The sequence below is a fragment of the Salmo trutta genome, chromosome 20, assembly GCF_901001165.1.
Source record: "Salmo trutta chromosome 20, fSalTru1.1, whole genome shotgun sequence".
Classification (NCBI taxonomy): domain Eukaryota; kingdom Metazoa; phylum Chordata; class Actinopteri; order Salmoniformes; family Salmonidae; genus Salmo; species Salmo trutta.
In genome coordinates, this window is record NC_042976.1 from 53,604,037 (window position 1) to 53,627,496 (window position 23,460).

General features: G+C 40.9%; 1 protein-coding gene across 1 annotated transcript in view; it reads right to left on the reverse strand.

Moving 5' to 3' along the window:
• Nucleotides 1-436: 436 nt before the first annotated feature.
• The window catches only part of LOC115156240 (Krueppel-like factor 12), a 187,399-nt gene continuing 164,375 nt past the window's right edge, over nt 437-23,460 (reverse strand). Inside the window, exons 15-16 of the mRNA XM_029703679.1 lie at nt 11,708-11,865; nt 437-5,411 (exon numbers count right to left, since the gene is read on the reverse strand). Of these exons, the coding sequence (XP_029559539.1) occupies nt 5,230-5,411; nt 11,708-11,865 (340 nt within the window). The 3' untranslated portion in view covers nt 437-5,229. The remainder of the gene's footprint in view (nt 5,412-11,707; nt 11,866-23,460) is intronic.

A 23,460-nucleotide genomic window follows, 5' to 3' on the forward strand; every position in this document is an offset into this window, starting at 1 on the left:
TGTTCGGGACTTCAACCAACTATGTGGTGGTTGCCCTGGCTCTGCGGCCGGAGCCGCTCCTAGGTTCCACCTGTCACCAAGAGGGGAAACATTTCAGTATGTGGAGGGATCAGCGAAAACTAATTGTGTTGGACGCTATCATGAAAATCACGTCATATCATTGATAAGCCTATGGGATGCATACACTGATAAGTATAGGGGAATTGTTGTTTGTAGAGCCATATCAAAGCCTAGCAAAGTGCCCTTACGGTATTCACACTTGGATAGATGATTGAATGCCCGCCAAAGATCATGGCTCATCTTCTCCTTACATTTCAGGACACAAGCTTAGGTTTCTGAATTCCAGTGAATGTGAGTATAGTAGTCAAATCTGCTAGTGAAACCAAAATCACATACCAGCAACAACACAGTCTAAATGAGTTCTGGTACAAGCATGTTACATACAAAATGCAACTTTATTAACCTTCATGCCTAATTCATATACATGTATATGTTTCAACTCGGTTTAATTTAATTTCACAGCTCCATCCATACGAAAAAATACAGAGATAAAAGCAAAAAGCATTGACAGAATATTTAGACAACTTTTGAAAAACAGAAAGAAAGAACAGAAGAAAAACCTTAGAACCTCTTTCAACCTTTGAAAAACATTGGGATTCCGAATTAGTTCCCAGAATTCCTTAAGCTAACGACTCCCTTTGAAGCATTGTGGGGCATATCACAATTTTACGATAAGAATGAAAAGCTCTGAATACATTTACAATAGTCACTTTACATGAATACAGGAACAACAATTACTGTACGTAATAGCAGTAAACTTGAAACAAAGGCATTGGCATCACTACGTAATTCTCCAAAAACAGAGATAAAACAAACACAGAATTGATACAGAAATTAAAGAAATATTGAACGGATACAGAAGTGTAATCAGAATTCTTTCAAAGGGAGCTCCCCAAGGGTTGCTATTCCGGCCTTTACATATTCAATACAGCATTCCCTGCGAACCGCAATAAATTCAATCAGGTAATTCAAATGTCTTTCACTCTCTTCTGTGATTTCGCATACTGCAGTATGGTGTGGCTGATTATGAAAAAAACTAAGTAGTTGCACCAATGACCAGTATCGGAGAGGTCAAAACCTAAATGATACGATAATGATAAAATAATTACATTCTCTAAGTGAAGTTAATATTGTAAATACATCCATACAAATAATATGCAGCTTTCATGGGACATACATACAGCATGTTAAAGGCTGAAATTTGAGGATACTGTATTGAAAAGATGGGGTAAGGCTCAGTGCATTGAAAATAAACTGAACAATGGGAGTCTGGGTTTTACAAATACATCTCTGTCTGAGTATCAATTCAAGGGTTTATATTTGAATGTATATGATACTTGTTAGTTGTGAAATAGTTTATGTGCATGCTTTTCAGAGATTCCCTGTGATAGGAGGCACTATTCATTATTGCATAACTTTGACCCTGCTTACCGTTAAATAATTATGCTCGTAAAAACTTTTATTATGCCAAAGGGGAATGGTAATGCATGCATACAATAAGCCTCTGTGTACACATGCTAAATATTAGTTATAACTTTCAAGTTAAGTTAAATTTAAAGAAAATATATGTCGAATTTGGATAAACATTGATGTGAATCTGTACTTGTAATTGTAATTTTCTTCAACTAAACATGGCTGGGTAGAGAATGACATTAAAAGTTTGATCAATTTATAAAAGCAATTATCATATTGACTATATTTATATGAAAACATTCTCTTGTTTTGCGAAAGAAGAAAATCATGAACCAAAATGCACATTTCTGACATCAGATTTGATCATTTATATTAGTATTTTAGATAACAAAACAGTTTAGAATCAATAGCCCCATCTTACTGTATATCAAATCAGATAAATTAGCATCTCTGAAAAATACTTTACATGTATAAATGTATTTCCTTGTATCTAATAATTAAAGCCCTATTTTCAAATGTATATACAGGCTGTAGAACTGAGTTATCATTTTTATTTCCACTATCACATATATTAAAACATTTCAAAATATATATATTTTTACAGAAAATCGTTATATGCAAGATGAAGTGCCCCTCATTTCAGAAAAGTACAGCATATGAATAATAAAATGTTGAAAATGATGACTATGTATAAATGGACTTCATTAATGAAATAATTTTTAAATTATACTTCATAACAAACAAGTTGCCGATGATATGCTTGGGCCAAAAAAGGCCAATGAAATATTCACATGTACACAAACAACATATAACATAATATGACATATATTATAATACCTCAGAAAACCAAAAGGAGAGAGACAAATTCGGCATAATATGTTTCTGATAAATATTTCTTTGTTCCGGTAAGGATGTGGATTTGAATTATAGGACAGTACCACTGGTGTATGCGTGTGTTATTAAATCACTAAGCATCTGCTGCAATCTCAAAAACTTTGTCTATAAGCACTTGACTTGACAAAACCTTAACTTACTGACCTTCTGAAATCAGCTCCTGAAACTGTAAGTAGGGATCCAGCATACTCTAATGTCTGTGTACTGCACTACAAAAATACTTTGAACACATACAATTATCATACATGTGGGATTCTGTTGAGAATAGCTATGATAATGATGAACAAGATCAGATCTATGTCCAATATTGTAAAAAGGAAAATCTGATAACTTTGCTGTGATAGGAAAAGTTGCCGATATTGCTTTCATGTTTCTCAGAAAGGTTTATGTTGTGCTATTTGTATGTCCATAGATATCTCTTTCCAATCGGCTGGATAAATTGTTGATGTCAAACAATATGCAAAATATAAGTGGTTGATGTCATTGCACTGACTAATGAAAGTTGAGCCACATTTTTCTCTCAGAATATCTCAGTTATATATAGCCATAAATCTTTATACGGCTAAATATAAATATCTGTATAGCCGTAGATGTATTTTTACTTCATGTACAAACAGAAAATGATCAAAATGTGGTTTTAGTGTGTTAAATAAACCTTAACACTGAATATGGTAGATAAGTATCTGTCATCGATGCATGACAAACTACAAGTAAAGGTGGACCTGAAGCTGGATCTGAAGACCTCGCATCATGATTTGTGTATGTGTGATTAAAAAAGACACTGCTCCCAGTCACAGAAAGCTACAGGGCCAACTGTCTGTGTACATTGTGTACTACAGTGTATTACAATATAAAGAATGTAGAAAAGTTATGTTTTTTTTTCCTTCATTTTGGCACTGTACACTCTTAGAAAAATTGTTAAAAAAAGTTTATTCAGCTTTCCCATAGGAGAACCCTTTTTGGTTCCAGGTAGAACTCTTTTGGGTTCCTCCTCAAACAAAGAAATAGTTTTTCAAAGGGTTCTCCTATGGGGACAGCCGAAGGTTCTAGATAGCACTTTATTCTAATAGTGTAGGTCTGTTCATAGATACATTAAGAAAAACCTGTTCCCCCTCAACCACCAATCATTAATGTGACATTTTCCACACAATTTACAGGGAGGGGGTAACCAAAATAAGTGAGTTTGCCTAGAACATTGTGCTGTAGAAATATAGACATTTGTAGTATAGAGTAGAAACGAAGAAGTGGCACTGGTAGAAATCGGTCTGTGATTGAGGACTTATTTGTCTATGACATCAGCAACCAGAACAAGGGTACAAAAACATTTCCCTCTACTGAATGTATTGCTCTTCTATTGAACTCGAGTAACCGAGTGGCTTAGCCCTCTGATCTAAATGTATGCACGCATGACTAAGTCGCTTTGGATAAAAACATCTGCTAAATGGCATATATTATTATTATTAACTAAACCCAAGATGTATTAGCTCTAGACTACTAACACACAAATTATCACAATGCCAATCCCTTTCACTGTAAAGAGCAGGGATCCAAAACAAAATCCTTGAACATTATGGAATCGTCATATAAGGTGTCAATCTGTAAGGTGCTTCAAATGCCAGATATGTTAATTTGATTTGTTGTAAAGTTCATTGCACATTGAGGTGGGGATTGATCTTTATTTGTGAAATGGATCAAAAGCAAGCATACACAGCAAGATATAATAAACAAAAAACTAAAATAGTCTCGATATTGAAACTATATTTACCCAATGAGATTGCAAATCACAGCACAAAATGCACCAATAAAGTTTTTTAAAATAAAATGTTTCAAAGAAGCTCCAGGTGCAATGCGGTTGAGTCATGTGCTAACAAAAACCATTGGATAAAAAACAAAACAAATACCAAAAACAACAAACATGTATACTAAACCTGTATGTATTGTAATATGCGTGGATGTGAATGAGAAGTAAGGTTGCTGATGCTCTCTGTTTGTGGATATACTGTACTCTTTAATCTCAGTTGCTGGTTTGCTGACATTGGGTTGGGGTTAACTCCGCCCCTTACAGCTTCTAGATCACTGGCCCACTGGGATGCCTCTGATACTTCTGAATCTAGAACACTGGTACTAGAACTAATTCTACAATGCTGATTCTAGAATTCTCAAACCAGTTTTTATGGGTACAATCAATGAGTGGATGGCGCCCTCTGCTGCCGGTTGTCCTGAAGCACAGAAATGCAGGGAGCTGCTATAGGGAGTGAACTGGGAAACAATACTCTCCATGGAAAAACCAGAATCTGTGTCTGTTTATTCCATTTTCCAATGCAAGACCAAGGTCTGCCCTATACTTCAAAGACACACATGCACACAGCCCTTCCATCAAGCCATCCAATCCTCAGTTATTTCACATTATAGATGCGAGAAAAGCAGCCATTTTGAACAATATAACCAAAACAAAGACACCAAGAAGAACGGTTGCGATTAAGGTTCCTGTCCAAATGAACGAAGAAGAGCACAACTCCTTTCGAGAAAAATTCCAAAGTGAAACCATTTAAGAACAGTGCTGAGAAAAAAGACAGGTTTACATCAAAACTCCAAAATGATAATAAAAGAGCATTTTCCAGTTCCGACCCTCCTCAGTCACTGAGGATCCAGAACCGACCCTGTTTTTTTTCCTCTGTGAACAGACAGAATCCTTTCTTTGCATTTTACTCTGCTCTTCCCACCGCATCACAGACAGACAGCGTTGTGTGTCCAGTCCAGCTGAACCACATTGAGGGAGAGACCCTGCTCCCCCGGCGGCACTGTGTGTGTGTAAGTGTGTGTGTATGCTCCTTCTGATGACATCATCACCCTGTAACTGTCTCACACCAGCATGTGTCTCCGTCGGTGCAGGGCCAGGTGGTCTGAGCGCGAGAAGCTGCGGTCACAGTCCGCACACTTGAAGGGCTTGACACCTGTGTGTTTCCGGTAGTGGCGTGTCAGCTCGTCAGAGCGGGCAAACTTCCACGTGCAGCCATCCCAGGTGCATTTGTATGGCTTCTCACCTAGACAGGTCCACACAAACAGACAAAAACAGAGACTTGGTAAAGTAGTGACTTTCGCAACATACAATTCATGTGCACACATTTTTGAATTGCCTAATGATTTCTCTTTTTCTTCTAAAACAGTCTTACAATATTGCTTGGAAAGTGGAGACATCACAAACATAAAAGTAAAGTAAACATTACTGGAAACAGCTTACCGTTTTGCTTGCTAACAAAGAGATTTGCAGTGGTTAATTAACTGTAAATAAGTTAATTGTGTCGCCCCACAGTTAACCTGTTTAGGATAGGGGGCAGTATTTTCACGGACGGATTTTTTATTTATTTATTTATTTCACCTTTATTTAACCAGGTAGGCAAGTTGAGAACAAGTTCTCATTTACAATTGCGACCTGGCCAAGATAAAGCAAAGCAGTTCGACAACATACAAAAACACAGAGTTACACATGAAGTAAAACAACATACAATCAATGATGTAGTAGAAAAAATAAGACTATATACAATGTGAGCAAATGATGTGAGATAAGGGAGGTAAAGGCAAAAAAGGCCATGGTGGCAAAGTAAATAAAATATAGCAAGAAAAACACTGGAATGGTAGATTTGTAGTTTGAAGAAAGTTCAAAGTTAAAATACAAATAATATGGTGCAAAGGAGCAAAATAAATAAAATAAATAAATACAGAAGGGGAAGAGGTAGTAGTTTGGGCTAAATTATAGATGGGCTATGTACAGGTGCAGTGATCTGTGAGCTGCTCTGACAGCTGGTGCTTAAAGCTAGTGAGGGAGATAAGTGTTTCCAGTTTCAGAGATTTTTGTAGTTCGTTCCAGTCATTGGCAGCTGAGAACTGGAAGGAGAGACGACCAAAGGAGGAGTTGGCTTTAGGGGTGACCAGAGAGATATACCTGCTGGAGCGCGTGCTACAGGTGGGTGCTGCTATGGTGACCAGTGAGCGGAGATAAGGGGGGACTTTACCTAGCAGGGTCTTGTAGATGACCTGGAGCCAATGTGTTTGGCGACGATTATGAAGCGAAGGCCAGCCAACGAGAGCGTACAGGTCGCAGTGGTGGGTAGTATATGGGGCTTTGGTGACAAAACGGATGGCACTGTGATAGACTGCATCCAGCTTGTTGAGTAGGGTATTGGAGGCTATTTTGTAAATGACATCGCCGAAAAACGTACCCGATTTAATCTGGTTATTACTCCTGCCCAGAAACTAAAATATGCATATAATTGTTTGATTTGGATAGAAAACAGCCTAAAGTTTCTAAAACTGTTTGAATGGTGTCTGTGAGTATAACAGAACTCATTTGGAAGCCCAAAACCTGAGAATATTCCAAACAGGAAGCGCTGTCTCTGACTATTTCTTGGCCTTCTTGATCATCTCTAACCAAAACAGGGGATCTCTGGCATAACGTGACATTTTCTAACGCTCCCATAGACTCTCAGAAGGCGCCAAAACGATGAATGGTGGCTTTGCAGGCCATGGCTGAAAAACATTAGCACATTTAGTAAGTGGTCGATCTGAGGACAATGAGACTGGAGGCGCGTGCACGAGCCGACACCATGTTTACTTTCTCTCTCTTTGAACGAAAACAACGACTCCCGGTCAGAATATTATCGCTTTTTTACGAGAAAAAAAGCATAAAAATTGATTTAAAACAGCGTTTGACATGCTTAGAAGTACGGTAATAGAATATTTTGAAATTCTTTGTCACGAAACTCGTCGGGCGCGTCACCCTTCTTTACCCTTCGGATAGAGTCTTGATCGCACGAACAAAACGCCGCTATTTGGCTATAACTATGGATTATTTGGAACCAAACCAACATTTGTTATTGAAGTAGAAGTCCTGGGAGTGCATTCTGACGAAGAACAGCAAAGGTAATCAAACTTTTCTAATAGTAAATCGGAGTTTGGTGAGTACCACACTTGGTGGGTGTCAAAATAGCTAGCCTGTGATGGCCGGGCTATCTACTCAGAATATTGCAAAATGTGCTTTCACCGAAAAGCTAGCGAGTGCATAAAGGACATAGCGAGTGCATAAAGGAGTTCTGTATCTATAATTCTTAAAATAATTGTTATGTTTTTTGTGAACGTTTATCGTGAGTAATTTAGTAAATTCATCGCAAGTGTTCGGTGGGAATGCTAGTCACATGCTAGTCACCTGCTAATGTAAAAAGCTGTTTTTTGATATAAATATGAACTTGATTGAACAAAACATGCATGTATTGTATAACATAATGTCCTAGGATTGTCATCTGATGAAGATCATCAAAGGTTAGTGCTGCATTTAGCTGTGGTTTGGGTTTATGTGACATTATATGCTAGCTTGAAAAATGGGTGTCTGATTATTTCTGGCTGGGTACTCTGCTGACATAATCTAATGTTTTGCTTTCGCTGTAAAGCCTTTTTGAAATCGGACAGTGTGGTTAGATTAACGAGAGTCTTGTCTTTAAAATGGTGTAAAATAGTCATATGTTTGAGAAATTGAAGTAATAGCATTTCTAAGGTATTTGAATATCGCGCCACGGGATTACACTGGCTGTTGAGTAGGTGGGACGCAAGCGTCCCACTGGCCCAGAGAGGTTAACCTAACCCCTAACCCTAACTTTAACGCTAACCTTAAGCCTAAACTTAACCCTAAACCAAAACCATACGTACATATTCCAACTAGAAGCCATGGATTACAGGAAACATATGCACCGAGCTAAAGGCTAGAGCTGCCGCTTTCAAGGAATGGGACACTAAACCGCATGCTTATAAAAATTGCCGCTATGCCCTCAGACGAACCATCAAACAGGCAAAGAGTCAATACAGGACTAACACTGAATCCTACAATACCGGCTCTGATGTTCGTCGGATGTGGCAGGGCTTGCAAACTATTACGGACTACAAAGGGAAACCCAGCCGCGAGCTGCCCAGTAACGCAAGCCTGCCAGACGAGCTAAATTACTTTCATGCACGCTTCGAGGCTTCAAGGCAAGCAACACTGAAGTATGCATGAGAGCACCTGCTGTTCCGGACGACTATATGATCACGCTCTCCATAGCTGATGTGAGCAAGACCTTTAACCTCTCTTGAGTATGGCCAACATCCAGTGAAATTGCAGAGCGCGAAATTCAAAAATACTAAATTCAAATATTTAACATTCTTGATAATATATGTGTTATACATCGAAATAAAGCTTAACTTCTTGTTAATCCAGCCAAAGTGTCAGATTTCAAAAAGGCTTTACGGCGAAAGCACACCATGCGATTATCTGAGGACAGCGTCCCTCATACAAAACACATGAAAATCATTTTTCAACCAGGCAGGTGTGACACAAACGTCAGAAATAGCGATAAACTTAATCACTTACCTTTGATGATTTTCATATGGTTGCACTCACACGACTCCCAGTTACACAATAAATGTTTGTTTTGTTCGACAAAGTTCCTCTTTATATCCAAAAACCTCCGTTTGGCTGGCACGTTTTGTTCAGTAATCAACTGGCTCCAGGGCTGGCACAACAGGCAGACGAAAAGTAAAAAAAGTACAGGTAAAGTTCGTAGAAACATGTCAATCGATGTTTAGAATCAATCTTCAGGTTGTTTTTGTCATAAATAAGCAATAATATTACAACCGGACAATAGCGTTGTCAATAGAAAAGGAAAAATAACACACGGCACGCTCTCGACCATTCGCAACAAACAACTCTGGGACATCAGACAGTCCATTCACTCTCAGTGCTCTTACTCACTCATTTTTCACAATACAAGCCTGAAACAATTTCTAAAGACTGTTGACATCTAGTGGAAGCCATAGGAAGCGCAATCTGACCCCACAGCCATCAGATACTGTGTAGACATTCAATTGAAAACTACAAACTTCAGAAATCCCACTTCCTGGATGGATTTTTCTCATGTTTTCGCCTGCCATATGAGTTCTGTTATACTCACAGACATTATGTTAAGAATTTTGGAAACTTTAGAGTGTTTTCTATCCAAATCTGCCAATTATATGCATATCCTAGCTTCTGGGCCTGAGTAACAGGCAATTTACTCTGGACATGCTTTTCATCCGGATGTCAAAATACTGCCCCATACCCTAGAGAGGTTAAACAGGTCAACATTCACAAGTCTGCGGGGCCAGACGGATTACCAGGGTGTGTACTCAAAGCATGCGCGGACCAACTGGCAAGTGTCTTCACTGACATTTTCAACCTCTCCCTGAATGAGTCTGTAATACCCACATGTTTCAAGCAGACCACCATAGTCCCTGTGCCCAAGACTATGAAGGTAACCTGCCTAAATGACTACCGCCTCGTAGCACTCACGTCAGTAGCCATGAAGTGCATTGAAAGACTGGTCATGGCTCAGAACTACACCATCATCCCTGAAACCCTACACCCATTCCAATTCACATACCACCCCGACAGATCCACAGATTACGCAATCTCAATCGCACTCCATACTGCCCTTTCCCACCTGGACAAAAGGAACACCTATGTGAGAATGCTGTTCATTGACTACAGCTCATTGTTCAACATCATAGTGCCCACAAAGCTCATCACTAAGCTAAGGATCTAGGGACTAAACACCTCCCTCTGCAACTGGATCCTGGACTTCCACTCTGATCCTCAACACCGGTTCCCCTCAGCGGTGCATGCTTAGTCCCCTCCTGTACTCCCTGTTCACCCACGACTGAGTGGCCATGCACGACTCCAACAACATCATTAAGTTTGCTGATGACACAACAGTGGTAGGCCTGATCACCGCCAATGATGAGACAGCCTATAGGGAGGAGGTCAAAGACCTGTCAGTGTGGTGCCAGGCCATCAACCTCTCCAGAATGTGAGCAAGACAAAGGAGCTGATCGTGGACTACAAAGAAAGGAGGGCCGAACAGGCCCCCATTTACATCGACATGGCTGAAGTGGAGTGGGTTGAGAGTTTCAAGTTCCTTGGTGTTCACATCACCAAAAAACTGTCAATGTCCAAACACACCAAGACAGTCGTGAAGAGGGCACGACAACACCTTTTCCCCCTCAGGAGACTGAAATGATTTGGCATGGGTCCCCAGGTCTTCAAAAAGTTCTACATCTGCACCATTGAGAGCATCCTGACCGGTTGCATCACCACCTGGTATGGCTACTACTCGTTATCTGACCGTAAGGCGCTACAAAGGGTAGTGCGTACGGCCCAGTACATCATTGTGGCCAAGCTTCCTGCCATCCAGGACCTATATACCAGGCAGTGTCAGAGGAAGGCCCAAAAACTTGTCAGACTCCAGCCACCCTAGTTATAGACTGTTCTCTCTGCTACCGCACGTCAAGAGGTACAGGAGCACCAAGTCTAGGTCCAAAACAGCTTCTACCTCCAAGCTATAAGACTGCTGAACAATTAATCAAATGGCCACCCAGACTGTTTACATTGACCCCCCCCTTTGTTTTTACACTGCTGCTATTTGCTGTTTATCATCTATGCATAGTGACTTTACCCCTACCTACATGTGCAAACTACCTCGACTAACCTGTAGCCCCGCATATTGACTCAGTACCAGTGCCCCTTGTATATAACCTCCTTATTGTTATGTAATTCTACTGTTTCACTTTTTATTTTTACTTTATTTTTATTGAGTAAATATTTTCCTAACTCGATTTCTTGAACTGCCCTGTTGGTTAAGGGCTTGTAAGTAAGCATTTCACGGCGCATGTGACAAATAACATTCGATTTGATTTTAACCCTAAACCTTAGCCACATAGCTAACATTAGCTTTAACCAACTTGCTAACTTTAGCAACAACAAATTGGAATTCGTAACATATCACACATTTAGCAAATTCTTAACATATTGTATGAATTGCAATTCGTAACATATCATATAAATTGTAATTCATAACATATCATACATAATGTATGATGGACATCCACAAATGAATACATACCATACGAAACATAACATATCATACATAATGGATGATGGACATCCACAAATGAATACATACCATACGAAACATAACATATCATATTAATTGGAGTCTCCTGGATTTACTTTTACCATGTAGCGTCTGCCCCTGAGTCCAGGTTACTTGTTGTGTTTACAGATATTGTGAAGCAACTTCCATGTGTATTCACTTACCATGCATATTAGCGCTACAGAAAACATTATTATTCAGGAAGAGACCATGCCTTTAATTGATGAGAGAACTGTATTAAATTGGTGAAGCCACACACACACACACACACACACACACACACGCACACACACACACACACACACACACACACACACACACACACACACACACACACACACACTGACCTGTGTGCGTCCTCCGGTGTGCTTTTAGATGGGAGCTCTTGGTGTAGACCTTATTGCAGCCCTCAAAGTCACACCTGTGGATGCGTCTCTTCTTGGAGTCGGGCGACTCTGACCTCCGGGGGCGGCGTATGCTCTCAATACTGAATGGTGACATGGAACTGCAACAAGAGAGAAAATGGTGGATCATAAGAGGAGCATCTTCAGCATCTTTCATTTACATTACTAATTTGGATATTAACTGTAAGAATGATCCATTCTTAATGAGCAAAACCCAACATGACATCTTTACTGTGTACGCCTTGACTACCGTAATTCTATCAATAGTGCCATTATATTAATTGAGGCAAGTAGATTTCTGATAATGCACATAGGAGTATCTATTCAACATATGGTGGAGAATGTAGACTGAAAAGCAAACAATCTTTTGAAGTATCTTTTGAACTATCGGGTAACTTTCCCTTCCCTTGGATACACATGTACATTTATCCTTCAAAAACATCCTAGCACTTGTATGTAATGTTTGACACATTTCACCCAAGGTCAGTGCTATCCGGGATCCTTGGATGTCCCTACCCTCAACTTGAACCTTAACCACTACCCTTACCCTAACCATAACCACAACCCTTATCTAACCCTAACATTAACCCTTACCTTAACCATTTTACATGTCAACTTCAATGGGTAGGGACATCCCAAGGATCCCAGATAGCACATACCTTTCAAGCAAGCTCCAATTACTCCAATAGAAATACCTGGAAATAGATTCAAGATCATATTTCACAACATGTTATGACATGTTCATTCAGAGATATTGTTAAAACATTTCAACTGACTTTAGATGGTGCTCTTGCACCTTGTTAGAAACCCCCACAACCCACTGGGCACAGATGGGTTATTCCACGTTAGTTTAACATATCTTTTTTTAATGATGTGGAAACAACGTTGATTCAACCAGTGTGTGCCCAGTGGGACGGCAAAGGAAACTGGATGAGGTAAGACTGTTATTTTGACCATTCCTATAGGTTTATCAATCATCTGAAGACAGTTTCATATTTATTTTATTCATGCAGTTCAATAAACATAATGACTGTTGTGTTGTCTATATCATCCATTACATTTTCCATTACATTTCCTTTCAAAATTAGTAGTCAGTACATGGAGAACAATTTATCACAATTAAGCCACTAGCTAGAGAATGTGTGTGTGTGTGTGTGTTGGGAAATGCAGACAGTATTGACATGTGTCATCAGCAATATGTGCTTCCAGTAATGGTTAGCAGTTCTGCTTAGCTCACATACTAAACAGTCACTCTACTAACACAACACTACGGTCATGTTGCACACACATGCGTGCCCTTACACACACACACACACACACACACACACACACACACACACACACACACACACACACACACACACACACACACACACACACACACACACACACACACACACACACACACACACACACACACACACACACACACACAGCTAAATAGCTACCCGGACTATCTGCATTGACCCTTTTTGCCTCATCACATGCGGTACGCTGCTGCTACTGTTAATTATTTATAATTTTGCCTAGTCACTTTACCCATACCTACAGTACCAGTCAAAAGTTTCGACACACCTACCCATTCAAGGGTTTTTCCTTATATTTACTATTTTCCACATTGTAGAATAATAGTGAAGACATCAAAACACTGAAATAACACATATTGAATCAAGTAGTAAACAAAAAGGTGTTAAACAAATTCAAATATATTTAAGATTTTATAATCTTCAAAGTAGCCACGACCTTGATGACAGCTTTGCACACTCTTGGCATTCTCTCAACCAGCTTCACCTGGAATGCTTTTCCAACAGTCTTGAAGGACTTCCCACATATGGTGAACACTAGTTGGCTGCTTTTCCTTCACTCCGCGGTCCGTCTCATCCCAATCCATCTCAAGTGGGTTGAGGTCGGGTGATTATGGAGGCCAGGTCATCTGATGCAGCACTCAATCACTCTACGTCTTGGTCAAATAGCCCTTACACAGCCTGGAGGTGTGTTGGGTCATTGTCCTGTTGAAAAACAAAATGATAGTCCCACTAAGCGCAAACCAGATGGGATGGCGTATCGCTGCAGAATTATGTGGTAGCAGTGCTGGTTAAGTGTGCCTTTAATTCTAAATAAATCACAGACAGTGTCACCAGCATAGCACCCCCACACCATCACACCTCCTCCTCCATGCTTCACGGTGGGAACCACACATGCAGAGATCATCCGTTCACCTACTCTGTGTCTTGCAAAGACACGGCGGTCAGAACCAAAAATCTCAAATTTGGACTCATCAGACCAAAGGACAGAATTCCACCAGTCTAATGTCTATGGGCTTTTGAGTGGCACAGTGGTCTAAGGCACTGCATCTCAGTGCTTGAGGCGTCACGACAGACCCTGGTTTGATTCCAGACTGTATCACAAACGGCTGTGATTGGGAGTCCCATAGGGCGTCCCACAATTGGCCCAGCATAGTTAGGGTTTGGCCGGGGTAGGCCGTCATTGTAAATAAGAATTTGTTCTTAACTGACTTGCCTGGTTAAATAAAAATTGCTTGTGTTTGGCCCAAGCAAGTCTCTTCTTTTTATTGGTGTCCTTTAGTAGTGGTTTCTTTGCAGCAATTTGACCATGAAGGCCAGATTTACACAGTCTCCTCTGAACAGTTGATGTTGAGATGTGTCTGTTACTTGAACTTTGTGAAGCATTTATTTGGCCTGCAATTTCTGAGGCTGGTAACTCTAATGAGCTTATCCTCTGCAGCCGGGGCAACTCTGGGTCTTCCTTTCCTGTGGCGGTCCTCATGAGTGCCAGTTTTGTCATAGTGCTTGATAGTTTTTGCAACTGCACTTGAAGAAATGTTCAAAGATATTGAAATGTTCCATTTTGACTGAACTTCATGTTTTAAAGTAATGATGGACTGTCATTTCTCTTTGCTTATTTGAGCTGTTCTTGCCATAATATGGACTTGGTCTTTTACCAAATAGGGCTATATTTTGTATACCACCCCTACCTTATCACAACACAACTGATTGGCTGAAACGCATTAAGAAGGAAAGAAATTCCACAACATAACTTAACATGGCACACCTTTTAAAACACTTAAGTGAGCAGGCCTTTCTAATCGACCTGGCCCGGGTATCCTGGAAGGATTTTGACCTCATTCCATCAGTAGAAAATGCCTGGTTATTCTTTAAAAGTGCTTTCCTCACCATCTTAAATAAGCATGCCTGATTCAAAAAATGTAGAACTAAGAACAGATATAGCCCTTGGTTCACTCCAGACTTGACTGCCCTTGACCAGCACTAAAACATCCTGTGGCGTACTGCATTAGCATCAAATAGCCCCCGCGAAATCCAACTTTTCAGGGAAGTTAGGAACCAATATACACAGTCACTTAGGAAAGCAAAGGCTAGCTTTTTCAGTCAGAAATTTGCATCCTATTTGACCCTCTCTAAAAGTATCCGCCGCAATTGTTGCAACCCCTATTACTAGCCTGTTGAACCTCTCTTTCATATCATCTGAGATCCCTTAAGATTGGAAAGCTGCTGCCGTCATCCCCCTCTTCAAAGGGGGAGACACTCTAGACCCAAACTGTTAGACCTATATCTAGCCTACCCTGCCTTTCTAAAGTCTTCAAAAGCCAAGATAACAAACAGATCACCGACCATTTCGAATCCCACTGTACCTTCTCTGCTATGCAATCTGGTTTCCGAGCTGGTCATGGGTGCACCTCAGCAACGCTTAAGGTCCTAAACGATATCATAACCGCCATCGATAAAAGACAATACTGTGCAGCCGTCTTCATCGACCTGGCCAAGGCTGTCGACTCTGTCAATCACCGCATTCTTATAGGGAGACTCTATAAGCTTTGGTTTCTCAAATTACTGCCTTGCTTGGTTCAGCATCTACTTTTCAGAAAGAGTTCAGTGTGTCAAATCGGAGGGCCTGTTGTCTGGACTTCTGGGAGTCTCTATGGGGGTGCCACAGGGTTCAATTTTCAGGCCGACTCTTTTCTCTGTATACATCAATGATGGCGCTCTTGTTGCTGGTTATTCTCTGATCCACCTCTGTGGATCAGAGAATCAGACGACACCATTCTGTATACTTCTGGCCCTTTTTTGGACACTGTTTTAACAAACATCCAGACGAGCTTCAATGCCATACAGCACTCCTTCCGTGGCCTCCAATTGCTCTTAAATGCTCGTAAAACGAAATGCATGCTCTTCAACCAATCTTGCCCGCACCCGCCCGCCCGTCTAGCATCCCTACTCTGGACGGTTCTGACTTAGAATATGTGGACAACTACAAATACCTAGGTGTCTGGTTAGACTGTAAACCCTCCTTCCAGACTCACATTAAGCATCTCCAATCCAAAATTAAATCTAGAATCGGCTTCCTATTTTTCAACAAAACATAATTCGCTCATGCTGCCAAACATTCCTTCGTAAAACTGACCATCCTACCAATCCTTGACTTCGGTGATGCCATTTACAAAATAGCCTCCAATACTCTACTCAGTAAATTAGATGTAGTCTATCACAGTGTCATTCGTTTTCTCACCAAAGCCCCATATACTACCCACCACTGCGACCTGTATGCTCTCGTTGGCTGGCCCTCACTTCATGCTCGTCGCCAAACCCACTGGCTCCAGGTCATCTATAAGTCTTTGCTAGGTAAAGCCCCGCCTTATCTCAGCTCACTGGTCACCATAGCAGCACCCACCTGTAGCACGCACTCCAGCAGGTATATTTCACTGGTCATCCCCAAAGCCAACACCTCCTTTGGCCGTGATTCCTTCCAGTTCTCTGCTGCCAATGACTTGAACAAATTGCTAAAAATCACTGAAGCTGGAGTCTTATATCTCCCTCACTAACTTTAAGCACCAGCTGTCAGAGCAGCTTACCGATCATTGCACTTGTACACAGCCCATCTGTAAATAGCCCACCCAACTACCTCATCCCCATATTGGAGTGGCAGATAGCTTAGTGGTTAGAGCGTTGGACTGGTAACCGAAAGTTTGCAAGATTGAATCCCTGAGCTGACAAGGTAAAAATCTGTCATTCTGACCCTGAACAAGGCAGTTAACCCACTGTTCCTAGGCCATCATTGAATTTGAACTCACTTGCCTAGTTCAAAAAAGAAAAAAATGTTGTTATTTATTTTTTGCTCCTTTGCACCTCAGTATCTCTACTTGAACATTCATCTTCTGCACATCTATGACTCCAGTGTTTAATTGCTAAATTGCAATTATTTCGCCACCATGGCCTATTTATTGCTTACCTCCCTAATCTTACTACATTTGCACACACTGTGTATACATTTTTCATTTGTGTTATTGACAGTACATTTGTTAATCCCATGTGTAACTCTGTGTTGTTTGTGTTGCACTGCTTTGCTTTATCTTGGCCAGGTCAAAGTTGTAAATAAGAACTTGTTCTCAACTGTCCTACCTGGTTAAATAAAGGTGAAATAAAAGAAGAAAATGTGTTAATTATTAAGGTTGGGTCATTGAAATAAAGCTTATTTTACACTGCTCCAGTGAAACGAGGCCCGCCATGCATTTATGAAAGCACATGTTTACAAAGCTCAAATGATCTTACTATTTTTTACAGTTCTACGGGAATAGTATAGGTAGTTGGCTGCATAGTGATACCAACATTGTAACTCTCCGATACAAGGGTTAAAGTAAAATTCCCTTCTGCCTGGTAAGGGACCTCCTATATATGCACGCGTGCGCCAACATTTGTTATGGGCATAAATCTAGAATTACATATGTAATTGGAGCCTATTTCTTCATTTTCCCAAAAATAAGTGGTAAGCCTACCTGTTTGACAAACACAATTATGTTATCCTGTCGGTAGAGCCAAATACTCCAATACTGTCGCATGTACTGATTAAATACCTCTGTGTCTGGGAAGGGCTTGGTGTGTTTGGTTAAAACCAGGGCTCGAATTGAGTGAGGGCATTGCATATCCTTTGTTAAAAAAAGTTCAAAAAGGATATCTATTGTTTACTTTATATTTTGAAATAAATACATGAAACATATCCAGATTATATCAAGTGTTCTATAACAATGCTTAACTTCACTAGGGTAGGGGGCAGCATTCGGAATTTTGGATGAAAAGCGTGCCCATGGTAAACTGCCTGCTACTCAGGCCCAGAAGCTAGGATATGCATATAATTGGTAGAAAGATTAGGCCGGGGTGTGAGCGGGAACTGTAGCAAGATTAGGCCGGGGTGTGAGCGGGAACTGTAGCAACGCTATGAGCTGAGAATTTGGGGTGGCATTTTGAAAATTGGCAGCCGCCCCTGATTGGCTACTACACTGCAGGTGGCACCCCAGCCACCAGCTCATAGCATTGCTGCATTTCCCACACCCAGCCCAATCCCGGTTCTCCCAAAGCTCACTTCCACTATCCTTGGTAGCTATGGTGATGTGTGTGTTTATATGGGATTATCCAATTGCAAAACATTAATAAAAATGAATCTGCCAATTAAATGATTGTATTGTTTAATTTGTAGCATAGGCCTATTAATTGGGCTGCTATTATGTTCTGTTCCTCTGACTTTTAGATGATTCGTTTTTTTGCCAAAGTCCAAAGCTATTGCAGACGCCTGCTGCACATAGTTTAGCATATTTTTGTCTCGCTTAGGGCGGCAGAGCGTCCAGGGCCAGCCCTGCATATAGCAGCAAGTTCAGTTGTGCATCAAGAATTGAGCACAGCTGTAACGTGTACGCTAATAATCGGGAAACAAGTAAAGGAAGTGAATTTAATAAATAAACAAACATGGACCAAAACAAGAAACACAAGTAGCGTACAGACATTAAACATATTAACAGAAACAATAACGCCTGAGGAAAGAACCAAAGAGAGTGACAGATATAAGGGAGGTAATCAGGAAGGTGATGGAGTCCAGGTAAGTCTCATGAGGTGCAGGTGGGCGTAATAATTAATAAACTGGTGACAACGAGCGCCAGAGAGGGGGAGCTCCAGCCGCAGGAAGCTGACCAGAGGGACGGTCCCGAGGACCAGGTGCCGGTCGCTTCTGCTGAGGCAGGGAACCTGTCGAGCCGCCTGTGGCACAGGAGCTTGTCGAGCCGGCCGAGGGACCCTGACGAGCCAGCCAAGGCGCGGGAGCCTGACGAGCCAACCCGAGGGTTATGAACCTGTCGAACAAGGCATGGAAGCCTGACGAGCTAGCTGAGGCATCCCAGGATGCTTCGTCAATGGAAGCCTGACAAGCCAACCGATGCTTGAGAACCTGTCGAGCCAGCTGAGGCATGGAAGCCCAACGAGTCAGCTGAGGCATCCCCGGTAGCTTCAGCAGCCGCCCTTGGACCCAACATCACCAGCAGCCGCCCTTGGACCTGACGTCACCAGTGAAAAAGCAAAAAAAATCCTGTTGCTTCCCTTTGGTGAGGCTTTATTCTGTAACGTGTACGCTAATAATTGAAATAATTGGGAAGCAAGTACAGGGAGTGAATTTAATGAATAAACGAACATGGACCAAAACAAGAAACACGAGTAGCGTACAAACATGAAACAATAACGCCTGAGGAAAGAATCAAAGGGAGTGACAGATATAGGGGAGATAATCAGGAAGATGATGGAGTCCAGGTGAGTCTTATGAGGCACAGATGTGCGTAATGATGGTGGCAGGTGTGCGTAATAATGAATAAACTGGCGACAATGAACAACAGAGAGGGGAGCAGGAGTAGACAATAGCAAGTGTGTATGAAGGTCTGGTTACTAAATGGGTAAATAGTTTTATCCATTCTGTTTCATTCATTTATTTACAGGTAAATAGTCATACAATGTAAACCGCTCTGGTGACAAACAAACTTTGTTGCCCTGTCTCCAATCGTTCACATGACTGGCTGCGTTTTGCTACCTGTGAGCGGACCAAGTCATTTGGTGTCACTCTAAAGTGGAAAGGTGGAATAAACGAGTCCAGAGTAGGTTTTCTTGATTCAACACAGTTCTCTATTGAGGGATTTCTGACAATACAAACACTCCAACACAGTCAATGAGAATCTCCAAAGGAACAACATACATCTTCTTTAGATGACACAGGATCACATTACGATTATCTTCAAACTATAACAACAATCACATATTCATCACCGTCTTAATGGCTCTTCATGGATAGCACCTCTCTCTCTCTCCGTAGCCATTCTCCAAATATAGTTTATCTTCCCCCCTTTCTTGCTGGTTCCATCCTCTCTCTTGTAGGGGAAATAGAATATCTCATTAGTACCGTCAGCTGTGCTTAATTGACTCTGGTTACCTTGTCTCACATGCCTTGTTGGGCTACTATCGGTGAGCCCAGCCTGCCCTCTGGTGGTCCTTCCACATACCATTGAAAACAACATTGGGAAGATTGCATTTTTTTTTCTAAGGACCCAAAAAATGGAGGCAGTGGGATAACCTATTCAAGTAAATTCATTTATTTTTTAAATGTTAAATGATTATTTGCTAACTAGCTAGCTACATTACTGTGCAGGCTAACTCATATAAGCTGGTAATATAATTTACATATGTTAACATACTGTATAGTTAGCTACAGTAAGTGAATTAAATGTCACTATCTTGATGTATTTATCATTGTAACAACATTATATTTAGTCGTGTCTAAATTGAGTATAATGAAGCCTGTTTCTTTGTGATGTTTTCTGTCCTTAGATACAGAGCGCTGTGAAAGCCTTTCTGCAGATGAAGAGGTCCCAATGAATGTCCCAAGACTGCAGTCGTTCTCAGTCTGGTCCTGGGGACCCGAAAGGATTGCACATTTTTGTTTCTGCCTTAGCTCTACACAGCTGATTCAAATGATATCTCATCATCAAGCTTTGATGATTTGAATCAGGTGTGTTAGTGCTCAGTCAAAACGAAATGTGCACGACTTTGAGTCCCCAGGACCAGGATAGAAAACCACTATGCCAAGAGAATAAGAGTACATCCTTGTATAACATATTATATGGTTATGTGTTAGAAAATCGTGTAAACTAAAATACAGTTTAAATGTCGCACACAATCAATAAACCTATTACAACTGGAGCAGGCCAGTGGGTGTGCAGGCATCTGTTCCAGCCCAGCACTAACACAGATACAAGTTATTCAACCTAATGAGTTGACAATCAAATGTGCTATTGCTGAGCTGGAATAAAATTCTGCTCACCCAGTAGATCAGGGATCAGTGGAACAAGGTTGGCCACTTCTGGTATGGACTTTTTTTGTTCAACTGAATTTACGATGCACCGGGACGAGGCATTTTTCAAATGTAATGTAAAGAAAGGAGGTGTTTATCCCACTTATACCACAGTTGCCAAAGAAAACTATATGAAAGCACACATTTACCAATAGAAATGTTCATTTTTGTAAGCGAATTCATACTTTCCCATCTTTTGGTTCCTAAATGTTCAGATGTCCTAGATGTTCAGTCCCTGGACAATAAAGTAAACGAACTCAGGGCGAGGATCTCCTTCCAGAGAGACATCAGGACCTGTAACATACTCTGTTACACAGAATCATGGCTCTCTCCGTATATACTGTCTCCATCCATACAGCCAGCTGGGTTTTCAGTACATTGCGTAGATAAGAATAAAGAACTCTCCGTGAGGAAGAAAGGTGGAGGTGTACAGTTGAAGTCAGAAGTTTACATACACTTAGGTTGAAGTCATTAAAACTTGTTTTTCAACCACTTCACAAATTTCTTGTTAACAAACTATAGTTTTGGCAAGTCGGTTAGGACATCTACTTTGTGCATGACACAAGTCATTTTTCCAACAATTGTTTACAGACAGATTATTTCACTTATAATTCCCTGCAACACAATTCCAGTGGTCAGAAGTTTACATATACTAAGTTGACTGTGCCTTTAAACAGCTTGGAGCATTCCAGAAAATAATGTCATGGCTTTACAAGCTTCTGATAGGCTAATTGACATAATTTGAGTCAACTGGAGGTGTACCTGTGGATGTATTTCAAGGCCTACTTTCAAACTCAGTGCCTCTTTGCTTGACATCATGGGAAAATATAAAGAAATCAGCCAAGACCTCAGAAAAACAATTGGAGACCTCCACAAGTCTGGTTCATCCTTGGGAGCAATTTCCAAATGCCTGAAGGTACCACGTTAATCTGTGCAAACAATAGACCGCAAGTATAAACACCATGGGACCACGCAGCCGTCATACTTCTCAGGAAGGAGACATGTTCTGTCTCCTAGAGATGAACGTACTTTGGTGTGAAAAGTGCAAATCAATCCCAGAACAACAGCAAAGGACCTTGTGAAGATGCTGGAGGAACAGGTACAAAAGTATCTATATACACAGTGAAACGAGTCCTATATCAACATAACCTGAAAGGCCGCTCAGCAAGGAAGAAGCCACTGCTCTAATACCGCCATAAAAAAGCCAGACTACGGTTTGCAACTACACATGGGGACAAAGATCGTACTTTTTGGAGAAATGTCCTCTGGTCTGATGAAACAAATATGGAACTGTTTGGACATAATGACCATCATTATGTTTGGAGGAAAAAGGGAGAGGCTTGCAAGCCGAAGAACACCATCCCAAATGTGAAGCACAGGGGTGGCAGCATCATGTTGTGGGGATGCTTTGCTGCAGGAGGGACTGGTGCACTTCACAAAGTAGATGGCATCATGAGGGAGTGCTTGGCCCCAAATGGGTCTTGTAAATGGACAATGACCCCAAGCATACTTCCAAAGTTGTGGCAAAATGGCTTAAGGACAACAAAGTCAAGGTATTGGAGTGGCCATCACAAAGCCCTGACCTCAATCCTATAGAAAATGTGTGGGCAGAACTGAAAAAGCGTGTGCGAGCAAGGAGGCCTACTGTTACGCTCGTCGTAAAGATTGGACCAAGGTGCAGCGTGGTAGGCGAACATGTTTGCTTTTATTTAAAATGTACACCGACAAAACAACAAAATATAAAACTAACGTAAAGTTCTGCAGGCTACACAGCAACTATACAAAAACAAGATCCCACAAACTAAGGTGGGAAAAAGGCTGCCTAAGTATGATCCCCAATGAACGTTAGACAGCTGCCTCTGATTGGGAACCATATCGGGCAAACAAAGAAATAGAAAAACTAGAATGCCCACCCAAATCACACCCTGACCTAACCAAATAGAGAAATAGAAATGCTCTCTAAGGTCAGGGCGTGACACCTACAAACCTGACTCCGTTACACCAGCTCTGTCAGGAGGAATGGGCCAAATTCAGCCAACTTATTGTGGGAAGCTCGTGGAAGGCTACCCGAAACATTTGACCCAAGTTAAATAATTCAAAAGCAACGCTACCAAATACTAATTGAGTGTATGTAAACTTCTGATCCACTGGGATCCACTGATCCACTGGGAATGTGATGAAAGAAATACAATCTGAAATAAATCATTCTCTCTACTATTATTCTGACATTTTACATTCTTAAAATAAAGTGGTGATCCTAACTGACCTAAAACAGGGAATTTTTACTGGGATTAAATTTCAGGAATTGCGAAGGAATTGTGAAAATGTATTTTGCTAAGGTGTATGTAAACTTCCGACTTCAACTGAGTGTTTCATGATCAATTACTCATGGTGTGATTGTGGTAATGTACAGGAACTCCTTTTAAACACCTGACCTAAAATACCTCACAATCAAATGCTGACCAAAGTTCTATCAACACATTGCCTGTGGTACTCACACTTCA